This window comes from Sorex araneus, chromosome 3, assembly GCF_027595985.1.
Source record: "Sorex araneus isolate mSorAra2 chromosome 3, mSorAra2.pri, whole genome shotgun sequence".
Classification (NCBI taxonomy): domain Eukaryota; kingdom Metazoa; phylum Chordata; class Mammalia; order Eulipotyphla; family Soricidae; genus Sorex; species Sorex araneus.
The window spans coordinates 75,925,031-75,947,472 of record NC_073304.1 but is presented as its reverse complement, the minus strand read 5'-3'; the positions used below and the strand labels follow the sequence as shown (position 1 = coordinate 75,947,472).

At 45.2% G+C, this 22,442-nt stretch overlaps 1 protein-coding gene across 3 annotated transcripts in view; it reads right to left on the bottom strand.

The window, feature by feature from the left end:
• The window catches only part of CHD8 (chromodomain helicase DNA binding protein 8), a 75,258-nt gene that overhangs the window by 46,779 nt on the left and 6,037 nt on the right, over window positions 1–22,442 (bottom strand). For 2 of the 3 annotated variants that reach the window (XM_055130755.1, XM_004609498.3), the window contains exon 2: window positions 369–1,426. In XM_055130755.1, the coding sequence (XP_054986730.1) occupies window positions 369–1,211 (843 nt within the window). In that variant the 5' untranslated portion in view covers window positions 1,212–1,426. Of the gene's footprint in view, window positions 1–368; window positions 1,427–7,466; window positions 7,485–22,442 lie in introns of those variants that run through there. The other variant, XM_055130756.1, reaches the window with a different exon arrangement.

Sequence of the window (22,442 nt, the reverse complement as noted above, 5' to 3'; positions counted from 1 at the left end):
TTTCTCTTAAGTTAGCAAACACAATTTTTTCAAAAATGCTTCTCTCCTGCAGCATCGTATAATGCTCATAAAACTTTGTCACTGTGAATTCTTATTTAGTGTCTGCTTGTTCTGGCAGACTGTAAGTTCTGTAAGGACACGGCTGTCTTGTCTGGCACAGCTCGGCACGACATAAACATGCAGAAAGAGCTCAAAACATAATGCTACAGGCTTCCACCTAATAAATAGTCAGAATGTGGCTGCCAACACTGATAAAAAGCAAATAGGAAATTAAATACGATCTTTCAGAGATAGCTCTCGTGTTCTCTCTCACAGCTGCCGGGCCCTCTATTAAACCAAAATTTACCTCCCCCTTTCACTCAAGTCACCTGGGTAGGTGTAGAGGTCAGTGTAACTGCAGGCTTCAGTGGGGGCCCTGTGGCCCCAGGGTTTCCAGCAGGAGCTGAACCCTTAACTGGCTGTAGGACCAGCTGCTTTACTGGTCGGCTGGGCTGGACAATGCGCTGAACAGTAGCCTGGTTCCCAGGGACCTTGGCGGCCAACACTGTATTACCAGAGACAATGGAAACACCTGGTCGAAGGGGAGTGCCGGTCAGCACTTTGGTAAAAGTGACTTTTCCACCATTGGCTGTGCCCGCCACCAGGGGCTGGGCAGTGCTGGTGATACCTTGGGCCTGAATTTGTGCCACATGGGCACCAGTGACTGAGGAGCTTGGTGGGGCCTTAAGGATAACGATTTTAGGGGCTGACTGAGGTGTTTGTCCTCCAGCATTACTGGAGGAGACAGCTGTGGCAGAGACACCCATGAAAGGATTCCCTTGGCTCAGGATCTCCTGGCCCTTGGAGACCTGCAAAAGTCCTGATGTTGGCGTCGGTGTCTGTAAGACAGGTTGGGCTGGCTGCTCCTGGCTGACAGGCTGAGTGGTATAATCATGCAAAGTTAAAGATTCTGGAGTTGGAGCTGTTGATTCTTTGGGAAGTTCTGTGGGGGCTGTTTCCTCTGGTGGGGGAACCAAGTCACTTGCTGATGAACTGCCCACATCACCACCTCCACCATCCTGGTTCATCTGATCCAAGGAGTCCAGAGAGCTTGGCAGTCCAAGGGCTTCCTCAATGGGGTCTTGTGTGACCTGATTGAAGCTGTCATCGGTCAGAGAGTCCAGGCCAAATAAATTTGGGTCATCAAATAGATCCATGATGGGGTCTGCCATCTTGGAAAATCAATGAAGGGTACTTGCCCAAGGTCTAGGGAGGGAAGGGGAGGGGGGGTTCTGGCTCTCCCCTCCCCTCCCCTATTAAGAAAAAAATGTACACAATGGAAGAGGACTACTCTTCGGGTAAAGAGGCAAGAAACAAGTGCATGTCAGATTGTCCTGACCTTCATGGAGTAAGATGGCTAGGTCTTCAGAGGAAGATGATGGAACGCCTGTTATGGGAAGACAAATGAAAAATTAGCCAAGAGATGGCGAGAAGGAAAATTTCTTCTTAGATATTACCCTTCATATTAAACAGCATAAAAATTATAAAAGAGAAATGGGAGGTAAGATATGGCATAGACCTACCAGAAACAACTCCTACCTTTCTGCTTCAAAACCAAAACTAATCAAGAAAAAACACAAACCACCTCACTTTGGGATTCTTTCACATACACACCTTAAAAGCCTCTATTTAAGATGGGAATGTGGTTCAAAGGACTGGAATGCATGCTTTTGCATGCAGGAGCCTGGGGTTTGACCCCTGGCATTGACTGGGCCCCATGTATTGCCAGGAGTGATCTCCTATGCAGAGAGTAGTCCCCAGCATTGCTGGGTGTAGCCCGAAAGAACGTGGAGAGAGTACAAATGATAAGGCGTTTGCCTAGCACGCAGTCAACCCTGATTCGCTCTCCAGGACTGCATACTGTGTGCCAGCATGGCCTGGAATGACCCCTGAGCACCTTCAACTCTGGCTCAAAAATGAGAGCGAGAAAATGTAGATTGATTAACCTGGAGATCAAGAAATAGTATTATCCACCTTCTACTTCTAGTTCTCAAGTAGGCAGAATTTAATAAACCAGAGCACTTCAGTGACTCTAAAGGCTTCTAAATATCCATTAGGGGTCAGACAGTTCAACAGGCAAGAGCACAGCCTTTGTAAGCAAAAAGCCCAGGTTCAATCCCTGGCACCACATGATCCCCTTGAGCACCACCAGGAGTATGGCCCCAAAACAAGAACAAGCAAAAATACCTTCAATTAAGTTCAAAGTACAATCTCACCACCTTCACTGCATAATTTTACTCAGGAAGTTTTACAGATTTGACAACATATCTGACATATCAATTATACAGAGTATCACTATTCTGAAATCCTCTGTGTTGCTTTCAGTTAAGATTTATATTCCTAACTTGTTTGCCAGATAAGAATATTCCCTTCCTATCACTATGTGTATATAGTTGTATACATGCGCATATGTTTGTTAAGATAGTCATCTACTACACAGCAATGCAGCTATACTACGAAGTTCCCTTAAAGTCCATCAGCATGACTTTTGTCTGTTACATGGTAGCTCCTGTCTGGATCCCCCACTATGCCCTCCAAATATCTCTCTCAGTTGAAATTTTACCTACCCTCAAAGGTCTTCTCCATAAGGTGAATCCTGAACCTCTACCTCAGAGCAACTTGTGTGATCTTGATCTCTTCCTCTTCTTTAAATACCCATAGTCTGTCCCTTAAAGAGTTGTATTTAATATTTTAATAAAACGTTGAGTCTCTTGTCCATATCTCTGAAGGCCCAAACGATTCCTTTGTGCAATTTATAAAAAGCTGCCTGCTTCTCAAGATGCTTGCCTGCCATCTACTGGAAAATTTCATACTAAACATATTATCAGTGATGATGACGAATATGTGCAATACACACCCTGCACAACCCTGCATGCTGGCCCAGCTCCTCTTTCCCCAAGAGATAGTTGCTGGAGAGTGGAGATCACATCATTTTTATCTTTGAATCCTCAAGGCCAGCAAAATATCACACACATAGCAGTATCAGATACATAGATAGCAATTAATAAAAAAAATGAATATAATCACTTGTATGTGAGATGAACAATAAAGAAATTAAATGGGACTGGAGGGAGCTCTACAGGTGAATGCATTCTTTGCACACAGAAAACCCAGACACCGCATGGTTCTCTAGAGCACTGAGCAGGAGTAGCTTCCAGCATCTCTACAGTATGACCCCTGAACCAAAACAAACACTAAATGGTCAGGGAGATTAACTGATAGTTGGAGTGATAGGTTTTGTATGCACTACTTCCTAAATTTGATCTCCTCCACCAAATGCCTGCCTCCAACCCCAGCATCAACCTGGGTAGCCTTCGGGGCCCCCAGCAATGTTAAACCTGAGCAGCTTTACATGGCGGGGCCTCAAGCACCTAATCATCGGGCCCAATACTACCAGGCAGGATTTCACTGGAAATGACAATTTGGACTCCCCAGCACTACTGGGAGCCTGGGAGGCTCTCCTGTTACCCCCTCTCAACCCCTAGCAAAGAAACTAAATGGGATCCTCTAATTCTAAAATGAAAGTGGATACCCTCTTACATTTGAGGAGAAAAACTCAAAATGATTTATGGTTATTAAACCCATGTTTGGCCTTTAAGTTCATGAGAATATTGGAAAAAAGAAAAACTGAAAGGATTAGAAGTACATCACCATACAAAACATAGTTATCTGTTCTTCGTATATGATGCTAGTATTTGAGAAGCCAGAAAAGCCTCACTTAATAGATTATGTCTCCTAACTTTAGGAACACACACACACACACACACACACAAAACCAAAAAGCCATCAGTGATACAATGTAGACTTTACTAAAGTAAGCTTCTCCAAGCAATCCCATGCTCTTTCCCTGCCCCCCCTTACTAGCCATTCTTCATTCTTACAAATCAGTGTAGAGAAATAGCCCCAAAACTCTAACACAGATAAAGAGAAGTCATCAGTAGTCGGTGTATTAGTCAAAAGTATAAAGTAGACATGATATCTCTGCTGTCAAGAGTCAAACAAGACTGTCCTCGCTTGAGAAACTAAATACTTTCCACATCTCACCCAGGCTCTTTACCACCTGCTGTTCCTAGCTAAGCCATCTTTACCAGCTCATTCTAGTCTCTTCTATGTAATATCTTTCCCAAGGTTACTCAAAATGGCAGTGTGAAAAAGTAGATAATTTTCTTGATTTAATGAAAACCTATGCAAATTTTTAACAAATTTCTAACACTACTACCAACTTTTAATCTACATATGCCCCACTTTGCCATCTATTATCTTAAGTCACCTAATCACTTTCAAAAGTACCTGACAAGGGCTGGAGTGATAGTACAGTGGGTAAGACATTTGCCTTGCACCTGGCCAACCCAGGATCGATACACAGCATCCCATAAGGTCCCCAAGCAACACCAGGAGTAATTCCTAAGTGCAGAGTCAGGAGTAACACCTGTGCATTGCTGGGCGTGACCCAAAAAGCCAAAAAAACTATGTATATATACCCATCTAACAATTACGTGCCATATAAGATTTACAGTCAGGGCTGCAACGGGCTGAGTGCATGCTTTACACACAGGAGGCCTGGGTTTGATCCCTGACCCTGAGCACAGAGTCATAAGTAAACTGTTCAGCAATGCCACCAGTGGCCCTGAAACAGAAAAACAGTAACACAACAAAAGACAAAAACAAAAACCAAAGTTTATAGTGAAAGTTTCCATTAACTGGAAGTTCATATTGTCTACTTCTGGTTACAGCTTATAACCTGTTTTTTCTTCCACGGGGGGTACTGTGTCCTTTTCACGATTAATCCAATTGATGCTTCTTTCTCACTACATTTGCCTGAACTCAAACATAAATCTCATTCTGGGGTAGACAGTAGTGGTGCTACAGAGGCCATGTGGAACTCAGGGCCTATGTATACAAATCATGAACTCCACCCTTTGAGCTATCTCTCTGGTCCCTTGACGTCTCACTTTAGTTCAGGGGCCACCCCTACTGGTTCTCAGGGCTTACTCCAGCAGGGCTCTGGGAACCATATGTGGTGCCAGGGATAGAACCTGGGTTGGCTGTGCACAAAAGGAGTGCATAATCCAATGTACTACTATTCTGACCCCAAGTCCCACTTTTTAATAGGGGAAGTAAGGCTTACAGCTTCTGAAATACTTTCTTACTGCCAACTAAAGTTTAAGTTTTTAAAGATCAAATCATTTACCATTTATCTTAGCTATCTATATCCACATCTGGTCTATTCTACTAGACTCCTCTATTCTTTAATGATCTCATTTCTTTCCTTAATGAGACCATGACAATTGAACCTTCATGGTTCAGTTCTAGTAGTAAAAATAAATCACGTAAAGCAGATTTCAAATTTTCGAAAAGAGCATTTAAACTACTTCTTCCCCTCAAAGTTAATGTAAACTGATGTAACTCTACAGCTTTATCACCTTTAATTCTCAGTTTTGTATCCCATCTCTTTTTTCTTATTTTATGAGTATCCTTATCCTAGCCAATTTTAATAACTTGAAGAAATTGTTTTAATTCAACTCAATACTTTCACATCTTAATCTTTCAGACCTCTTAAAAGACGTGACTGGAGACAGGGCAACTGTATAGCAGGTAGGGCATCTGCCTATACATAGCCTACTTCGGTTCAATCCCCAGCACCCCATTTGGTCCCCTGAGCCTGCCAGGAGTAAGCCCTGAGCACAGGTGGGTGTGGTTCAAAAAAACAAACAAAAACACTCCAAAGTAGTAACTTTTACCTAGGAGGTGAAAGATATGTACAGTATGAAAACAATATTCAAGGTCGTATCTCATATTTATCAAATAGGTAAGAAAATATTTTATTTTTTTTTATATTAGCTAAAACTAGACAAAATCTTGGCCAGTGGAAAACTGTAGAAGACAATTAGGTGGTGATGTAATGCAGTAAAAGGTGCTTGCCTGCTTGGCAGGGTTATCAACATTTTCAAGGTGGGAGATTTCTTAAAGTCTCTCAAAAGGGAATTCATCATGGTTGACTACGAAGAACGAGAAACACTACAACAGATATTAGTCCTGTTGCCTAATTAAAATTATATAAAAATGAGCTAGAGACATCCACTCTCCATTTACAGATTTTTCTGTACTATCCACCCTCTTAGAAGATAATGAACCAATGCCACATTAACAAATACTGACCTGGTTTTTTCTCCTACTAAGCACTATCAGAATGTACCACCAACTCAATATGTTAACTGCTTAAAGGTGCAGAAAACAAATTATTTTATTTCAAAGTACAAATTTTGTTATTGGAAACTATCCTTTCAAGAGGATCAACCAAAGACAAACATAAACACATGCTACCGAAACTCAAGGTGGTAGAAGCAGGCTAATTTAAATAAGTAATCCTTTAAAGAGAGAGAGAGAGAGAGAGAGAGAAGGCCTAAAATGAAAACCAATGCTGTTTTAAAGGGATTTTAAAAACTGTACATGGAGATAATTTGAGCCCAATCTTATAGTAAATGAAAAATAAACATTCCAGGTGAATATAATCACAAGTTGAATTCAGTAGATCAGGAGGGATGGACATGACCATAGAAATGAAGATATCAGGGCCAGAGAGATATCACAGAGGGTATGGCGCTTGCCTTGCACGTGTGCGACCCGGGTTCTATGCCCAGCATCCCATATGGTCCATTGAGCCCAGCCAGGAGTGAACCCTGAGGGCAGGGCCAGGAGTAAGCCCTGAGCACAGACGGGTGTGGCTCAAAAAAACAAAAACAAACAAAAAAGAAATGGAGCTACTAAACTTGGAGCCACTCAAAATTTCCTCCAGACTGAAATACTGGGTCATTTTCTCCGTTCCCACCATTCTCACGGCCGTATGTGTGATTACTGTTTTCCCAATTGCTGAAGAAAATGCACCCATACCTAAATCAGGAGTATGGCAATTTGGGGGCAAACAAGGCTGGTAAAGTGAGTCCTGAACTAGGGAAAGCAAAATACGCAAGTATAAGCAGCTAAGGGTATGTATGTATGTCGAGGGGGTAAAGGAGAAAGTGCAGAAACCCAGTCCTCATTGGGAGCCGGGAGGAGCAAGGGGAAGAAGTGAGGGGCTGATGGAGAGGGAAACGCGACTGGAGGTGGGGGTGGCGGGCACCCTGGTACATTACCTGCTCATACTGTCAGGGCTGGTGCCAGTAAGGCCCATACAGCAGAGGCGGGAGACTCCTGGTAACTGGCGCCCCCCAAAATGGAGATGAGGTACATGCACTTGAGGGAGGGAACTAACGGGGTGCCCTCCAGGGTGGGGATGGCCAAGACGGGAAGATGCGGGGGGAGGGGGGGTGTGGATGCCCGGGTGGGAGCAACGTTAGGGCGGAAGCTATAGGCTGGAAGGCCAGGCTAGGCCTGAAGGGGGAAAGGAGCTGAGCCTCAGCCCTGCGGGGGAGGAGAGGTGCCTTTACCTGCAGCGGCCGTGGGGGGCCGGTTCGCCCCTCTCGCTGTCTCTCCAGCACCAGTTCCCCCTCCTCCAGCGCAACCTACCATGATGCGCCTGCCCGCCCCGCGTCCTCATTGGCCAGCCCTCGCTGCCACTCACGGCAGGCGAAAGGACGCGAAACAGCGCAAGGGGTGGGACTTAGAGAGCGCTTCCCCCCTCCCCCGCCACCGCGCGTTAGGTTGAGAGCGCACGGAGAGGCCTATCCGGTTTCTAGGGCCGAGGCGAAGCCTGAAGCTTGCTTGTGGGGGGGGTGGCGGGAGGAAAAAAAAGGGGGGCGGGAGGGCTATCCAAGAGGATCGGTGTCCTGCTGTGAGGAAACTGATGCTGGGGACTAAATTCCGTACCATCCACCCTGTCCTCTGCACACACCGAGGAGCGTGGACTCGGGAGTGAGTGCTCCTCAGTAGGCCAACTCCGCCTCCCACCGAGTCCCCGGCCCTCGGCACTGCCGCTGTCAACCCTCGACCATGGGAACACGATGCCACTCACTCCCCATCCGGACCCGGCGGGGCGCGGCGCGTCCCCGGGCCGGCCCGCTCCCAGGGCCTGCATGCCCCGCACGCCGCCGACCCTGGGCCCGCGGCTGCAACTTTCTGCAAAGTACCAGCCGGCTGCCCTCTAACCACCCCCAGCCCCCTGACCTCCCGCACCACAACTCCGGGCACCTGGCCTCCCGCCCCGCCGCCCCGCCCCGCCCCGCACACGGCCCACGCTCACCCACGGGCCAGCGTCCGTGTTCGCAGGGCCACTTGTGCCCACGGTGATCGCCAGCCAGACCGGTCAACCCCCGCGAGGAGACGCGAGTTGCAAGCCCCCAGAGGACACTGCTACTAAACGCACTTCTGCGCTTCCTGACAGTTTCCCCAGTGTACAAGCCTCCACACCGAGAGATCCCCGTGTCTGTGCTCCCGAAGGCAAATGATGAATGAGATCAACTGTCTTCAGACCTCCGCTATTTTTATTCCATTTATTTATTTTTGGTTCTTGGTCCACACCCTGGCGGGGGGCTCTGGGATACCATATGGGGTGCCGGGGACTGAACCCGGGGTGGCCGCTAGCACCTTAACCCCTGTACTGCTCTGACTTAGATCTCCTGTTTTGAAACGCTCGAGCTGTGGGGCTCCCAAATTTATTGGGCCTACCACATTATTTTCACAAAAGCAAAATTATTCAACCCTTTCCCCCTTCCAAATCTACTTACAGTGAACAGAAAATGCAAATGCTCCCCACTTGCACCAAAAGTGACTACCCCACCACAGTGGATCTTCGTGGCCTCGCATGCAGCCAGCCATCATTTGATCTCCAGCACTACGCAGGGGTCACCAAGGAGCACAGTGCCAGGAATAGCCCTTGAGAACTAGGGAGCAGGGGGATGCCCAACCCCCACCCCGCCAAAACACCACCTCAAAGATATGAGGCATCTCCTGTATTCACCGTTCAATCCCCTGTCCCATGGATAGTCTTGCAATACATCAAGCACAGATTCAGGAGCTAGCAAATTAGCAATTAGAATAAGTCAACTATCTGGTAGAGATGGAAAAGTTGAATGACTGAAATGAAGTGGTAAAGTTAGATTTTGCATGCCTGACTCTTTTATTTCTGCTACCATGTCTTGTTTCATATTTGAAAGCATACCTGTCTAAAGAGAGAGAAACTTCATAACTGACCTGTCCTCTCTATTAATCCATTCTGCTACCAAGTTTACTTCAAAATATAGTAAGGCCAGATGGATCACCAGCTTAAAAACTTTCAAAGGATCCCTGTTACTAAAACCATGTATCTTTTTTTTTAAACAATGTTAATTCTTCCAATCCATGAATATGGATAGTTTTCCATTCCCTGGTTTCCTCTTAACTTTTTTTTTTTTTTTTTTTTTGCTCTACAGTGACACAGTAAAACCATGTATCTTTAGGCCTTACTTTGCCTTTCCGGTTTTATTGCCCACTATATTTTAACATTCACTTACATGTGAGTCAAAAAAAGACAACTTACTGTTGTCAACCACTATTTTTCTCTCATCTCGAACTATCTAATGCTTTTGTCTTCAAATAATATTCCATTTTAATATAGGTTTGCCTTATAAAATATTTGATATTTGATCCTCACCAAATATCATTATCTCAGTGTTCACTGAGGATATGACACCAAGTAATGTTGTGTCAGAGAACCAAAAATGAGTAAGACAATCTAGCTTCAATAAACTGCCAACAGTAAGGAGTATATTTGTATATATTATGGAGGGAGAAGGGTGTGAAAAGGCCAGGCTAGCAGTAATAAGAAATGTAAACAATTATAAGTGAAGTGTGCAATTATGCGACTATGAGGATCTTACAGGATCAGGTATGAAAGGGACTTAATTTATGATGAAAAGGTCTCAAGATCACACTATTTTACTATATTCTCCATGTCTCTGACCTCCACTGGTTTCATACCAATTTTCTAAACCAGATTCTCTGCATTCCCACTGATTTTGTTTTGTGTCTTAGGGTCATACCTGACAGTGTTTAGGAACTACTTCTAATAGGAGACGATATAGTGCCAGGGATCTAACCCAGACTCCCGCATGCAAAGCATGTATTCCAGGCCTTTGCACCATCTCCAGGGCCTGAGTAGCAGTATGGAGGAGGTTGGATGTATAATTTAAACATCGGTGATAGATTTGGAGTTATCAGTACCTAAGAGGTATTTTTAAGAGTGGGGATTACCCAGAGAATGTCAAGAATATATCAAATATGTAAATTACTGCTTTCCAATAGTATTGGTAAAACAACAGAAAAAGTTGAGATCCATAAAGAACTGGAGAATCCATTTCCATTCCAAAGAGAGTAGCTGCTATTTAGCTCTGGTTAAATGTTTTGTTTGTCTTCTGTTTTTGTTTGAGGGTCACCCAGCTGTGCTCAGGGCTTATTCCTGGCTCTGCACTCTGGAATCACTGCTGAAGAACCAAGTAGGGTGCTGGTAATCAAACCTGGGTGGGCCATGTGCAAGGAAAGTGCCCTACCCACTTTACTATCTCTCTGGACCCAGCTCTGGTTAAGTTGCCAAACATACCAAAAATTGAGCAACAATTTACGATTTTCCAAAAGTCAGAAATAGTTTTATGTAAATATTCAGGTTTTAGATAGCTAATTTCTTTTTACTGTTTTTAACACTGTGTAAAAACAGTAAAAAGAAATGTTAAACAGAAATGGAGCTGGAAAAACAATTCTTAAAATTTTTTATATAGATTAAGGAAAGCTGCTAAGAATTAGAAATCCAGGGGGCTGGAGCGATAGCACAGCGGGTAGGGCGTTTGCCTTGCACATGGCCGACCCGGGTTCGATCCCCGGCATCCCATATGGTCCCCCAAGCACCGCCAGGAGTAATTCCTGAGTGCAGAGCCAGGAGTAACCCCTGAGCATCGCTGGGTGTGACCCAAAAAGCAAAAAAAAAAAAATCCAGAACAGAATTAAGCATGAAAATAAGGGCTGGGAATAGCTCAAAGAATTAATACATATGAGGGGCTGGAGCGATAGCACAGCAGGTAGGGCGTTTGCCTTGCACACGGCCGACCCAGGTTCAAATCCCAGCATCCCATATGGTCCCCTGAGCATGGCCAGGGGTAATTCCTGAGTGCAGAGCCAGGAGTAACCCCTGGGCATCGCCAGGTGTGACCCAAAAAGAAAAAAAAAAAAGAATTAATACATATGCTTTGCATTCTGGAAGCCTGGTTCAATCTCTGGAATGGCATGGTCTCCTGAGCACTGGGTAGGGAGTAGCCCCAAGAAGCACCAGGTCTGGCCCCAATACAAAAATATAATGAAGATTCAGCATAAATAAACCTACTAAGCAGGTAGGAAAGGAAAAAGAAATAAAGGATGTGATATCACAGAAGTAAGGGAACTATTGGGAGTGGGGGTGGGGAAATACCAGATTATATCAAACAAAACAAACAAGTTCCAATATTAGAAAAACATTAAAATGTAAACCAGAGGACCAGAGAGCAGGTGACCTCACTTCAACCCCAAGTACCACATGGTTCCCAGTATATGGCAAGAAGCAACCCCTGAGCACCATTGGGCATGGCTGAAAATAATAAATGTCCATGGGGGAGGGGGTGTGGGTTGGAGGGGAGGGCTTGGGAGATGGCTCAAAGGGCTAGTGTCAGTCTTTGGATGCTTGAGGCCACCCACCGTGAGAACAGTCACAGGGCTTTTAGGATCGAGTCTCAGTCATACTATGCTCAAACACCCATCCCTTCACCAGTGCACATGTTCCACTGCCAAAAACCCCAGCATACCCCCCCTCCCACTGCCCCTCTGCCTGTGTGGCAGATGATTTTCACCTTACTCCTTCCTTACTTTGATTACATTCAACTTTCGACAGGAAACTCACTATCATTATTTGGAGTTTTTCCTCCAACAGTCAGGCCTGTCGGAATGGCATCATTAGATTGTATGTTTTCTATTTCAGGAAAGGTTGTGTGGCCGCATAAGCGGCCACGCGGTTTTGGGTTATACCTGTCAGTGCTCAGGAGTCACTCCCTGATATGCCCTTAGGAATTACTCCTGGTGGCGCTAAGGGGCCCATTTGGAATGCTGGTGATTGAACCTGGGTCAGCTGTATGCAAGGCAAATGTGAATACCAGGAGTGTGGCTCAAAAACAAGAAAAATGCCCAGAGGATCTAATAACTGAAAGCCTTCTTGATCTCAACTTTCTATGACAGAGTCAAAAGTAAGTAGTTCCGGGGCTAGAGCAATAGCATAGCAGGTAGGGCGTTTGTCTTGCATGCAGCCGACTCGGGTTCAATTCCCAGCATCTCATATGGTCCCTGGAACACTGCCAGGAGTAATTCCGAAGTACATGAACTAAGAGTAACCCCTGTGCATCACCGGGTGTGACCCAAAAAGAAAAAGAAGAAAAAAAAAGTAAGTAATCCCATAAGCTTTCCTACCATGTGTTAAGTACTCTCTTCTACATGATATTTTATTTATATTTATACTTGGGAGATAGAATAAGCTTTGAAGTCAAGAGTTTTGGGTTCAAGTTTCCATTCCACGAAATAAATTAACCTTCCTTTTTTTTGTTGTTTTTGGTTCAAACCTGGCATTGCTCAGGGATCACTCCTGCCAGTGTTCAGGGACCATACTCAGTGCTGAGATCAAAACCTGGGTCGGCCATATGTAAGGCAAGTGCCCTACCTGTTGTACTATCACTTCTGCCCCAACCTTCTTAGTCTATTTCATTACTCTGTATGAAGAGGCAACAAGTTACAAGGCCATTAATAAGAATTAATAACACCAAACACAGTTTATGGCATATAACTACTATACCCTCACAGGAATTCAACAAATGTGGCTAAATAGATAACTAGGATTGGGGTTGGTGGAGGAACCACCCAACTCCTGCAGAAATAACTACACTTTAGGTTTTACTGTCTGAGATCATGTTCTGGCTTCCATAAGCCTATAGACAGCCTAAGTCACTAATACTAACTTTAAACTTGAGTGATCTGCGCCCTAGTTAAGATTCTTAGGAACTGAGATGGAAAGCACTTGCCATGGATGTGTGCCTTCAGTCAATCCCTGCAAAATATATACATTAAAAAAAAAAATTCCATGAATCCACGGAAATGTCATCAAGATTCAGAAAAACTATACTCCCCCACCTCAGTGTTTTCAGATGGTTTCTAGGACATTATTCTTTTCTATTTTCTTTCTTCTACCTCTCTGATTCTCTTTCTCTAGGCTTCTTTACCAAAATTAAATTTTTGAAGTTTACCAAGCTTTGGTCCTAGATCTTTTCTTCTCATTGTGTACTCGCCCCCACTCCACACATGAATGTCTTAATTCAGAGGGCTGAGACAGTGGCAGAAGTGGAACAGGAGGCTACAAGTTCAACCCCTGGTGCCACCTGCATGTACCAAGTGCAACCCCAGCAGCTGTTATTTCTGCCGGGCAACTCTACAGCCTGAGATCTCTAGCACTGCAAGAGATTTCCTGCAGCATTGCAACTAAAATGATGTGTGAGCATTGTGGCCAGGAGTGCAACCTCTCGTGAGCACAAGTGAGCACGGCAACAAGCACTATGACCAGACAGTACATGCAAGCACCATGCCTAGAGACTGTGACCCTCTCATGCAAATGTGATGAGCACTCATGCAAATGCCTTAAATAAAAACAATCGAGCAGGGATGGACTTCTGGACTCAAACAAACAAACAAACAAAAGGACCAGGGGTGGGGCTCAGTGGTAAAGCACTTGCCTTCCTTGCATGTCTGTGGCCCTGGATTTGATTCCTAGTACCTCATGCCCAGCCCCCACGCCCCCCCACCATACCACCAGGTGTAGCTACCACCAGGTGCAGCTCCAAAGAACAAATAAAAAAACTCACAACTCAAAGCTAGGAGACCAGAGCAATAGCACAGTGGGTAGGGTGTTTGCTTCCCCTAGTAACCCAAGCCTGCCAGGAGTGACCCCTAAGTGCAGAGTCAGGAGTAAAACCCTGAGCACCACCAAGTGACCCCCAAATCAAAAACAGACAAAAAAAAAAAATAGAAAACCCTGGGACAGGGAGACAGCTTAATGGGCTGAGTGCAGATTTTAGACACAGGAGGCCAAGGTTCAACCCCCAACACCATGTAATCCCCAGATCACTACTAGGAGCTACACCAGAGCACAGAAATCAAGAATAGCTCCTGAGTTGGGGCCAGAAAGATAGTACAGTGGGTAGGACATTTGCCTTGCACACAGCTGACCCAGGTTCAATCACCAGCATTCCAAATGGGCCCCTTAGCGCCACCAGGAGTAATTCCTAAGGGCATATCAGGGAGTGACTCCTGAGCACTGACAGGTATGACCCAAAACCGCGTGGCCACTTATGCGGCCACACAACCTTTCCTGAAATAGAAAACATACAATCTAATGATGCCATTCCGACAGGTCTGACTGTTGGAGGAAAAACTCCAAATAATGATAGTGAGTTTCCTGTCGAAAGTTGAATGTAATCAAAGTAAGGAAGGAGTAAGGTGAAAATCATCTGCCACACAGGCAGAGGGGCAGTGGGAGGGGGGGTATGCTGGGGTTTTTGGCAGTGGAACATGTGCACTGGTGAAGGGATGGGTGTTTGAGCATAGTATGACTTAGACTCGATCCTAAAAGCCCTGTGGCTGTTCTCACGGTGACTCAATTAAAAAATAAATTAAATAATTAAAAAATTGAAAAATAAATAAAAGTAAAAATAAAACAAACAAAAAGAATAGCTCCTGAGCATCACCTAGTGTGGCTCCCTGATATAAATAGTGAGCAACATGATTAGAGGGAGGGAAAGAGAAGAGGGGCAGAGAGAAAAGAATGTCTACTTTGCATATATGACCTTTATTATTATTATTTGCTTCTTTTTTTTTGTAGTAGGGACAGAATAACTCATTATATAAGTGTTTTACCCCTATCCTTCTCCATTAGAACGTGCAAGTTCCAAAAGGGTAAGGATAAGATATTCCCTCTGCTTACTAGGTGGTAATGGATATTCAATTTTTTTTGAAGAAATGCATTTCCAACTTTTAGCCAATGGTATGCCTAATCGGGGTTCTGGAGGAACAATAGGGAGGTTTCCAAGCAGAAGCAATGGTTTCCCTTCCCTACAGATTAAGGACATAGTTAATAGCACATTTCCTACCTGAAAATGTTCAGAAGTTTCTTTAGAGGACTTGCAGAAGACAAGAGTCTTTACATGCAATTCAAAGAGGCTGAAAGAAAATATATTTCCTAATGTGTGATAATCACTGTTGAAAGTAATGAAATTTCAGTTATCTCCTTGAGATTTGGTACCATAACGCTCAGGGGTGGCCAAGTTAGAGCTGCAGGAAGAGCAAAACAGCTGATACTATATCCTTATGCCTCAGAGACTGAATGTGAAAATAAAAGGATGGGACATAGATGTATTTTGTTTAGCTGGGCAGGAAATCCAGCTGTGCTCAGGGTATACTCATTGCTCTATTCAGGGATCACTCCTGGTGGTGCTGGAGGACCCTCTGGGGTGCTGAAAATTGAACCCAAATCTGTCACATAAAAAAGTAAGTATCTTGCCTGCTGTATTATCTCTCCAGCCCCAGTACAACACCCACCCTGGTATGTGAGGGCCCTGGTAATATTAGGGATTAAACTTGAACCCCCTGGGATGGAGCAATTGTACAGTGAGTTTGGAGTTTGCCTTGCACACGGCCGACCTGAGTTCGATCCCCAGGATCCCATGTGGTCCCCCAAGCACCACCAGGAGTAATTCCTGAGTGCAGATCCAGAAGTAACCACTGAGCATCACTAGGCACGACCCAAAAGGCATAAAAAATCAAATAAGATAAACTTAAACCCCCACCTGCAAAGCATGCACTCCTGCCCATTAAGCCATCTCTTGTGCCCTGTGGATTTAGGATTAAGCCAATCTTTGCACATTTTATCTTTTAACTGTAAAATCCTGAAGTTTTAGGCTAATTCTGAAGACAAAAAGAAGAGTCTAACTTTTTAAGGCACTGTCCTTTGGTCAAGTAAGACAAAATCTGGAGAAGTTACTCTCAGATCCACATGGTCACCAAGGTGAAATGTTATGAGTTTCATCTGGGGATAGTCCTCCAGCTCAATAGACTCTAACCTGCTCTAACAAACTGGAGTTCTCTTACTCCACTTTAGGGTACTCAACCTAAGTAGTAACATGCATAATTCTCCTGACCTTTTTCTTTTTTCTTTGCTTTTTGGGTCACACCAGAGATGCTCAGGGGTTATTCCTGGCTCGGCACTCAGAAATTACTCCAGGCAGTGCTCAAGAGACCATAGGGGATGCTGGGTATCGAACTCGGGTCAGCGCCCGGTGCAAGGCAAACGCCCTACCCCCTGTGTTAACACTCCAGCCCCTCCTAACCCTCTTTAAGCTACCCAAACCACTCTAACATCATATTTTATCTGGGTTCAATCTAACACAAAAAATATAAATATTTATTTAATTATTCCTGAGGGACTGTTCACACTGCAACATTTTTATTTCAAGCGTATGTGGAGGGGCTGGAGAAATTGTACAGTGGGTAGGGCTTGCCTTGCATTCGGCCAACCCAGGTTAGATCCCTGGAAGCCAATATAGTCCCCCAGTACCACCAGGAGGGATCCCTGAGTGTTGAGCCAGGAGTAAGCTCTGAGACCATTTATGGACCCCAAACCACAAATCTAAACAAACAAAAGTATGTGGAGAGGTGAGGAAGTAAATGGGGGTGGGGGGGAAAGAAACATTTGGAAGCAATGTTATTATCACGACCCCTAGTGACAGCAAACTGATGAAAATTTAGTGGACTAGTTTGACTTGAGGGGTTTTTTTTTTTCTTTTTACTTTTTTTTGTTGAATATAATTCCTGGTTCTGACAGGGGTAATTGGGCGTGCTGCTCTGAGGCAAAAACAGTCAAGTAACTGGCCCGAACCTCTTTTTTTTTTTTTTTTTGGCCTTTCATCTCATCAGAGTGATAGCACAGCGGGTAGGGCATTTGCCCTGCACATGGCCGACTTGGGTTCGATTCCTCTGTCCCTCTCAGGGAGCCCAGCAAGCTACCTGTGGTATATTTGCTATGCCAAAAACGGTAACAAGTCTCACAATGGAGACGTTACTGGTGTCCGCTCAAGGAAATAGATGAACAATGGAAAGATAGTGCTACAGTGCTACTTTTTGGGTCACACCCAGCGATGCAAAGGGGTTACTCCTGGCTCATGCACTCCAGAATTACTCCTGGCGGTGCTCGGGGAATCATATGGGATGCTGGGAATCGAACCCCGGGTCAGACCTGTGCAAGGCAAACACCGTACCTGCTGTGTTATCACTCCAACCCCTGACTTGAGTTGGTTTTAAAAAAGTTATTTGCAAACTTGAATAAGCTTACATAATCTTATCTTCAAAATAACTAAAGAAACAAAATATTATTCTTTTTTCCCTTTTAAGAGAGATAGAAAGACAAAAAGTTTATATTCTCAAGGTTGTAAAATTTTTTTGTTTGTTTTGGGGGGAGGGGGGCTGACTTTTTGGGTTTGGGTCACATCAGCAATGCTCAGGGATTACTCCTGGCTCCATACACAGGAATTACCCTGGTGGTGCTTAGGGGACCATATGGAATGATGCCAGGGATTGAACCCAGCATGTGCAAGGCAAAGACCCTGCCCTCTGCACTACTGCTTCTGCCCCAATTGTTAAAGGTGCAGTTTTAACAGATTACTAAATGCTTATGTTCGTCAAATGTGAAAAAAAAAAAAAAAGTTCTCCTGGGATCAGAGGTAGCTCAACAGGCTGGAGCACATGCTTGGCATGCAGGAGGGCCCAATTTAATACTGCATATATTCCTCCAAGGGCCGGAGCGATAGCACAGCGGGTAGGGTGTTTGCCTTGCAAGAGGCCGACCCGCGTTCGATTCCTCTGTCCCTTTCGGAGAGCCGGGTAAGCTACTGAGAGAATCCCACCCACACAGCAGAGCCTGGCAAACTACCCGTGGTGTATTTGATATGCCAAAAAACAGTAACAAGTCTCACAATGGAGACGTTACTGGTGCCAACTCGAGCAAATCGATGAGCAATGGGACAGGACAACAGTGCTACAGTGCATATTCCTCCGGACAACAGGTGCCCCTCCAGAGCACTACTACATGTGGCCCAAAAACAAACAAGTGAAAAAACCAATTTGGGAGGGTACATGAGGAAGGGTTTTTCAAGCCATGCAACCAGAATCATCCTCCTGATTAAGTACTCTTGGATTTTTCTTTTCTGTAAAAATGAAAATAACATCACATACATTTCAGCTGACGATTAAAAGATAATTACAAGGCCAGGAATGCAGTTCAAAGGGCTAGTGAAAATATGTATGTGGGAGGTCTGAGTGGGATCCCCTGGGCATAAACACTCCTGAGAGTGACTCCTGCAAGTACTGAAAGTGAGAGTAGACCCTGAATCCCAAAATTAAGCAAAAGATATTGACAGGGGCCAGAAAGATAGCATGGTGATTAAGGTGCTTGCATTACATGCAGATAACCCAGGGTTGATTCCTGATACCACATATGGTTCCCAAAACACGATCAGGCGTGATCCCTGAGCACAGAAACAGGAGTAAGCCCTGAGCACTGGGTGTGGGGCAATACTCCACCACCAGTCCAAAAATAGGGTAACTACAATGTTTGGCACGTAATAGGCAAAAAACAAAACAAACAAAAAAACTTCGTTATTTCCTGTGCAATAGTACCACTGAAGTTTTCTCTTAAAGTAAAATTATCCTTAGAGACTTGGCAGGGCTCATCTAAGGAGAATTACAATGGGAGACTGAGACAGATGTAAACGTTTCACAATTAGAGCAAGACAGCTGCACAGACGGAAACAACTGGGGCTAGAGAGATAATACAGGGCATAGGGCGCTTGGCTTGCATGTGCCAGATCCAGGTTTGATCACCAGCATTCCATATGGTTCCCTGAGCACCACCAGGAGCGATTCCTGAGCACAGAACCAGGAGTTACCCCTAAGCATCGCCAGGTGTGGCCCCAAAACAAAAACCAAAAAACGTGAATTCTGGTATGACTATGCTGAGAGCAATATAACCTTTCAACCACAAAACCAGGAAGAGAAGGCAGAGAGATCGGGCAGGAATCAAGCACCTGACTCAGGTGCAGCCAAACCGGACTAATCCCTGCACCAAAGATGATCCCCTGAGCACTGAACCAGGAGCACACACTGAGCATCAGGAGGAGTTGCCCTCAAGCCCCCCACCCCCAAGCAACACAAAACTATGATGACCTAAACTAGCACTGTGTTTTAGGTAACATACAGGTAATGCCACGTTTCATTTTTTGTTAGATACGACACCAGGCTCTTATCTCACAATATGAACCCCTTAGTTCTCGAAGCCTGCTAGTGAGAATTTGAGCGTATTCCCAGTGAGGTCAGAGCTATAGTACAGGAGGTAATGGGCTTGCCTTGCCTGTGGCTGGTCCAGGTTTGATCTCCAATACTCCCTATAAGTCCCCAAGCTTTGCCAGGAGTGACCCCTGAGAGTGAATCTAGCTAGTCCAGGTTTGTTCCCTGACACCCACTATAACTTCCCAACATTTGCTAGGAGTAGATTCCTGAGCAGGAGAAAGCCCTAAGCACAGCTGGGTGTGCCCTCACCCTCCCTACAAAAAAAAAAAAAAAAAGTGAAAATTTTAAAATAGTAAGATAAAGCCATAAAGAGAAGAGGAGGTACAAGGACCATGCAGTGCTAGGGATCAAACTCAAGCCTCCAAACATGCAAAGCATGGGTCCAGCCTGTTGAACAATCTCTCTGGCCCTAATTAAAATCTGTTTCATGTTTGGAGGTAGTCGGTGTTGAATCCACTCCCAGCTGTGCTCAAGGGTTACTCCTGTCTCTGTACTCAAGGATCACGCTTAGTGGTGCTGGGGGAACTTTTATGTAGTGCTGGAAATCAAACCCTAGAGGGTCATATGCAAGTGCCTTAATGCCTCTCTTGAAGGACCCCACCCACTTTTAATTTTTAAATAGGAAGCACACCCCACAGAGCTGGGACGCAGCTGAAGTGGTGGGTGGGTCACTTCACTGGTACAGGCCAGAGTTCAGTTCCATGCTGGGGCCTGACAGAGCTAGGGGGCTGCCTGGGCCAAGGCCAGTGAGTAGCTTTAGCAGCTGAGCTCAGGGCCTCACATATGCTGGTCATGTGCTCTCCACTAAGAATCATCTCCTTAGCCCCTGGTGTTTTACTCTTCATTCCTTTCACCCCAAGTTTAGTAATTCCTTTTCTTTCCTTCTTTTCTGGGGAGTAAAGCCTATTAGTTCTTTATTTACACAACAATTCTTGTAAAACTTAGTGCTTGGGTCAGAGATTGGAATACAGGGGTAAGTGCTTGCCCTGCCTGAGGCTGGGCCCCGCAAAAGGTCACCCAAAACCGCCAGAGGTCACTCCTGAGCAATGCCCTGCGTGTTCTAAAAACAAAACCAAAAACTTTTAAAGGGGGGGGGGAGGAACTGAACACTATGTTCAGGTACCTGGTAGACCCGATTCAAAATTTCAGAAAAAGTTTTCCAGTCATTCAGTCTAGACAGGTATTGAAGATATGATAAAATCATGTTTCAAGTTCCATTATGCTGGGGGCTCTAAATTGGCAGTCCAAGAAGTGAAATTATTGGCTTGTGGGGCTGGAGCAATAGCACAGCGGGTAGGGTGTTTGCCTTGCACGAGGCCGACCCGGGTTCGATTCCCAGCATCCCATATGGTCCCCTGAGCACCGCCAGGGGTAATTCCTGAGTGTAGAGCCTGTGCATTGCTGGGTGTGACCCAAAAAGCAAAAAAAAGAAAGAAAGAAATAAAGAAAGAAAGAAAGAAGGAAGGAAGGAAGGAAGGAAGGAAGGAAGGAAGGAAGGAAGGAAGGAAGGAAGGAAGGAAGGAAGGATGGAAGGAAGGAAAAGAAAGCAAGCATATTCCAAAGGTTGATATAAAGCTAAAAAGATGATCTGAGAAACCAAAAACACTAGTTCTTTTTCTTTTTTTCTTTCTGGTTTTGGGGTCCCACCTGACTGTGCTCAGGGCTTACTCCTAGCTCTGCACAAAGGGATTAGTCCTGGTGGACTCCAGGGACCAGTTGCAGAGGCAAGGATTGAACCTGGGCGAGTCACCTGCAAGGCCAATGCCCCTATTCCTGCACTATCTCTTTGGCTCTAAGTGCTTTATTTGTTGTTTTTGTTTGGTTTGGTTTTGGCTTTTTTTTTGGGGGGGGGAACGGGCAGGGGGTAATACCCAGCTGTGCTTAGGGATTATTCTTGGCTCTGTGTTCTGGGATCATACCTGGCAGGCTCAAGGGACCATAATGGGGTGCTGGGGATTGAACCCATGTCAGTTGCCTGCAATCAAGTACCTGCAATATTGTGTCTCTGGCCCCTCTAAGTGCCCTGGGCTAGAGATAGTACATGGATTAAGGCAAACTGTTTACTTTACAGATACCTTGCAGATGCTAGTTGCACCCCTAACACTATACAAAGCCCCTAATCACCACCAGTAGTGACTCCTGAGCACTGAGCCAGGAGTGGCCCCTGAGCATCACCATGTGTGGCCCTAAACTCACTCCAAATATGATGAAGTCTCCTGCTCTGGGGCAAACCAATAGTACAGTGGGTATAGTGGGTAGAGCACCTGCCTTCCATGTGGTCAGCCCAAGTTTAATTACTGGAATCCTCCCAATATGGTCAGACCTCGAACCTACCAGGAGTGATCTCTAAGCATAGAGCCAGGAGTAAGCCCTAAGCAGTCAGGTGTAGCCCAAAAATGAAATAAAATGAAACAAAAGTCTCCGGCTCCAATCTGAAGGCAAGAACTGTGACACCAGGGGTTGGGGTGGGAAACTCAAAGGGCTGCAGGGTTTTGCCCCGGCACTACAAGGTCATCCACAAGCCATCCCAGCACCCTGCTAGGGGGTAGCCCTAAAATAAAACAAACAAAAAGAAATAAAACAGTTTAAAGTTTGACTACTGGGGCCAAAGCAATAGTACAGCGGGTAGGGCGTTTGCCTTGCATGCAGGCAACCCGGGTTTGGTCCACGACATCCTATGTCTCCCAAGCACCACCAGGAGTAATACCAGAGTGCAAAGGCCAGGAGTAACCCCTAAGCATCTCTGGGTGTGATCCAAAAATCAGGGGCTGGAGCGATAGCACAGCGGGTAGGGCGTTTGCCTTGCACGCGGCCGACCCGGGTTCAATTCCCAGCATCCCATATGGTCCCCTGAGCACCGCCAGGGAGTGATTCCTGAGTGCAGAGCCAGGAGTAACCCCTGTGCACCGCCAGGTGTGACCCAAAAAGCAAAAAAAGCAAAACAAAACAAAAATCAATCAATCAATAAGTTTGACTACTTTTACTTTTTGCTCCATGTTGCAAAATCTATACTTTCTCCAACTGAGAATGGCAAC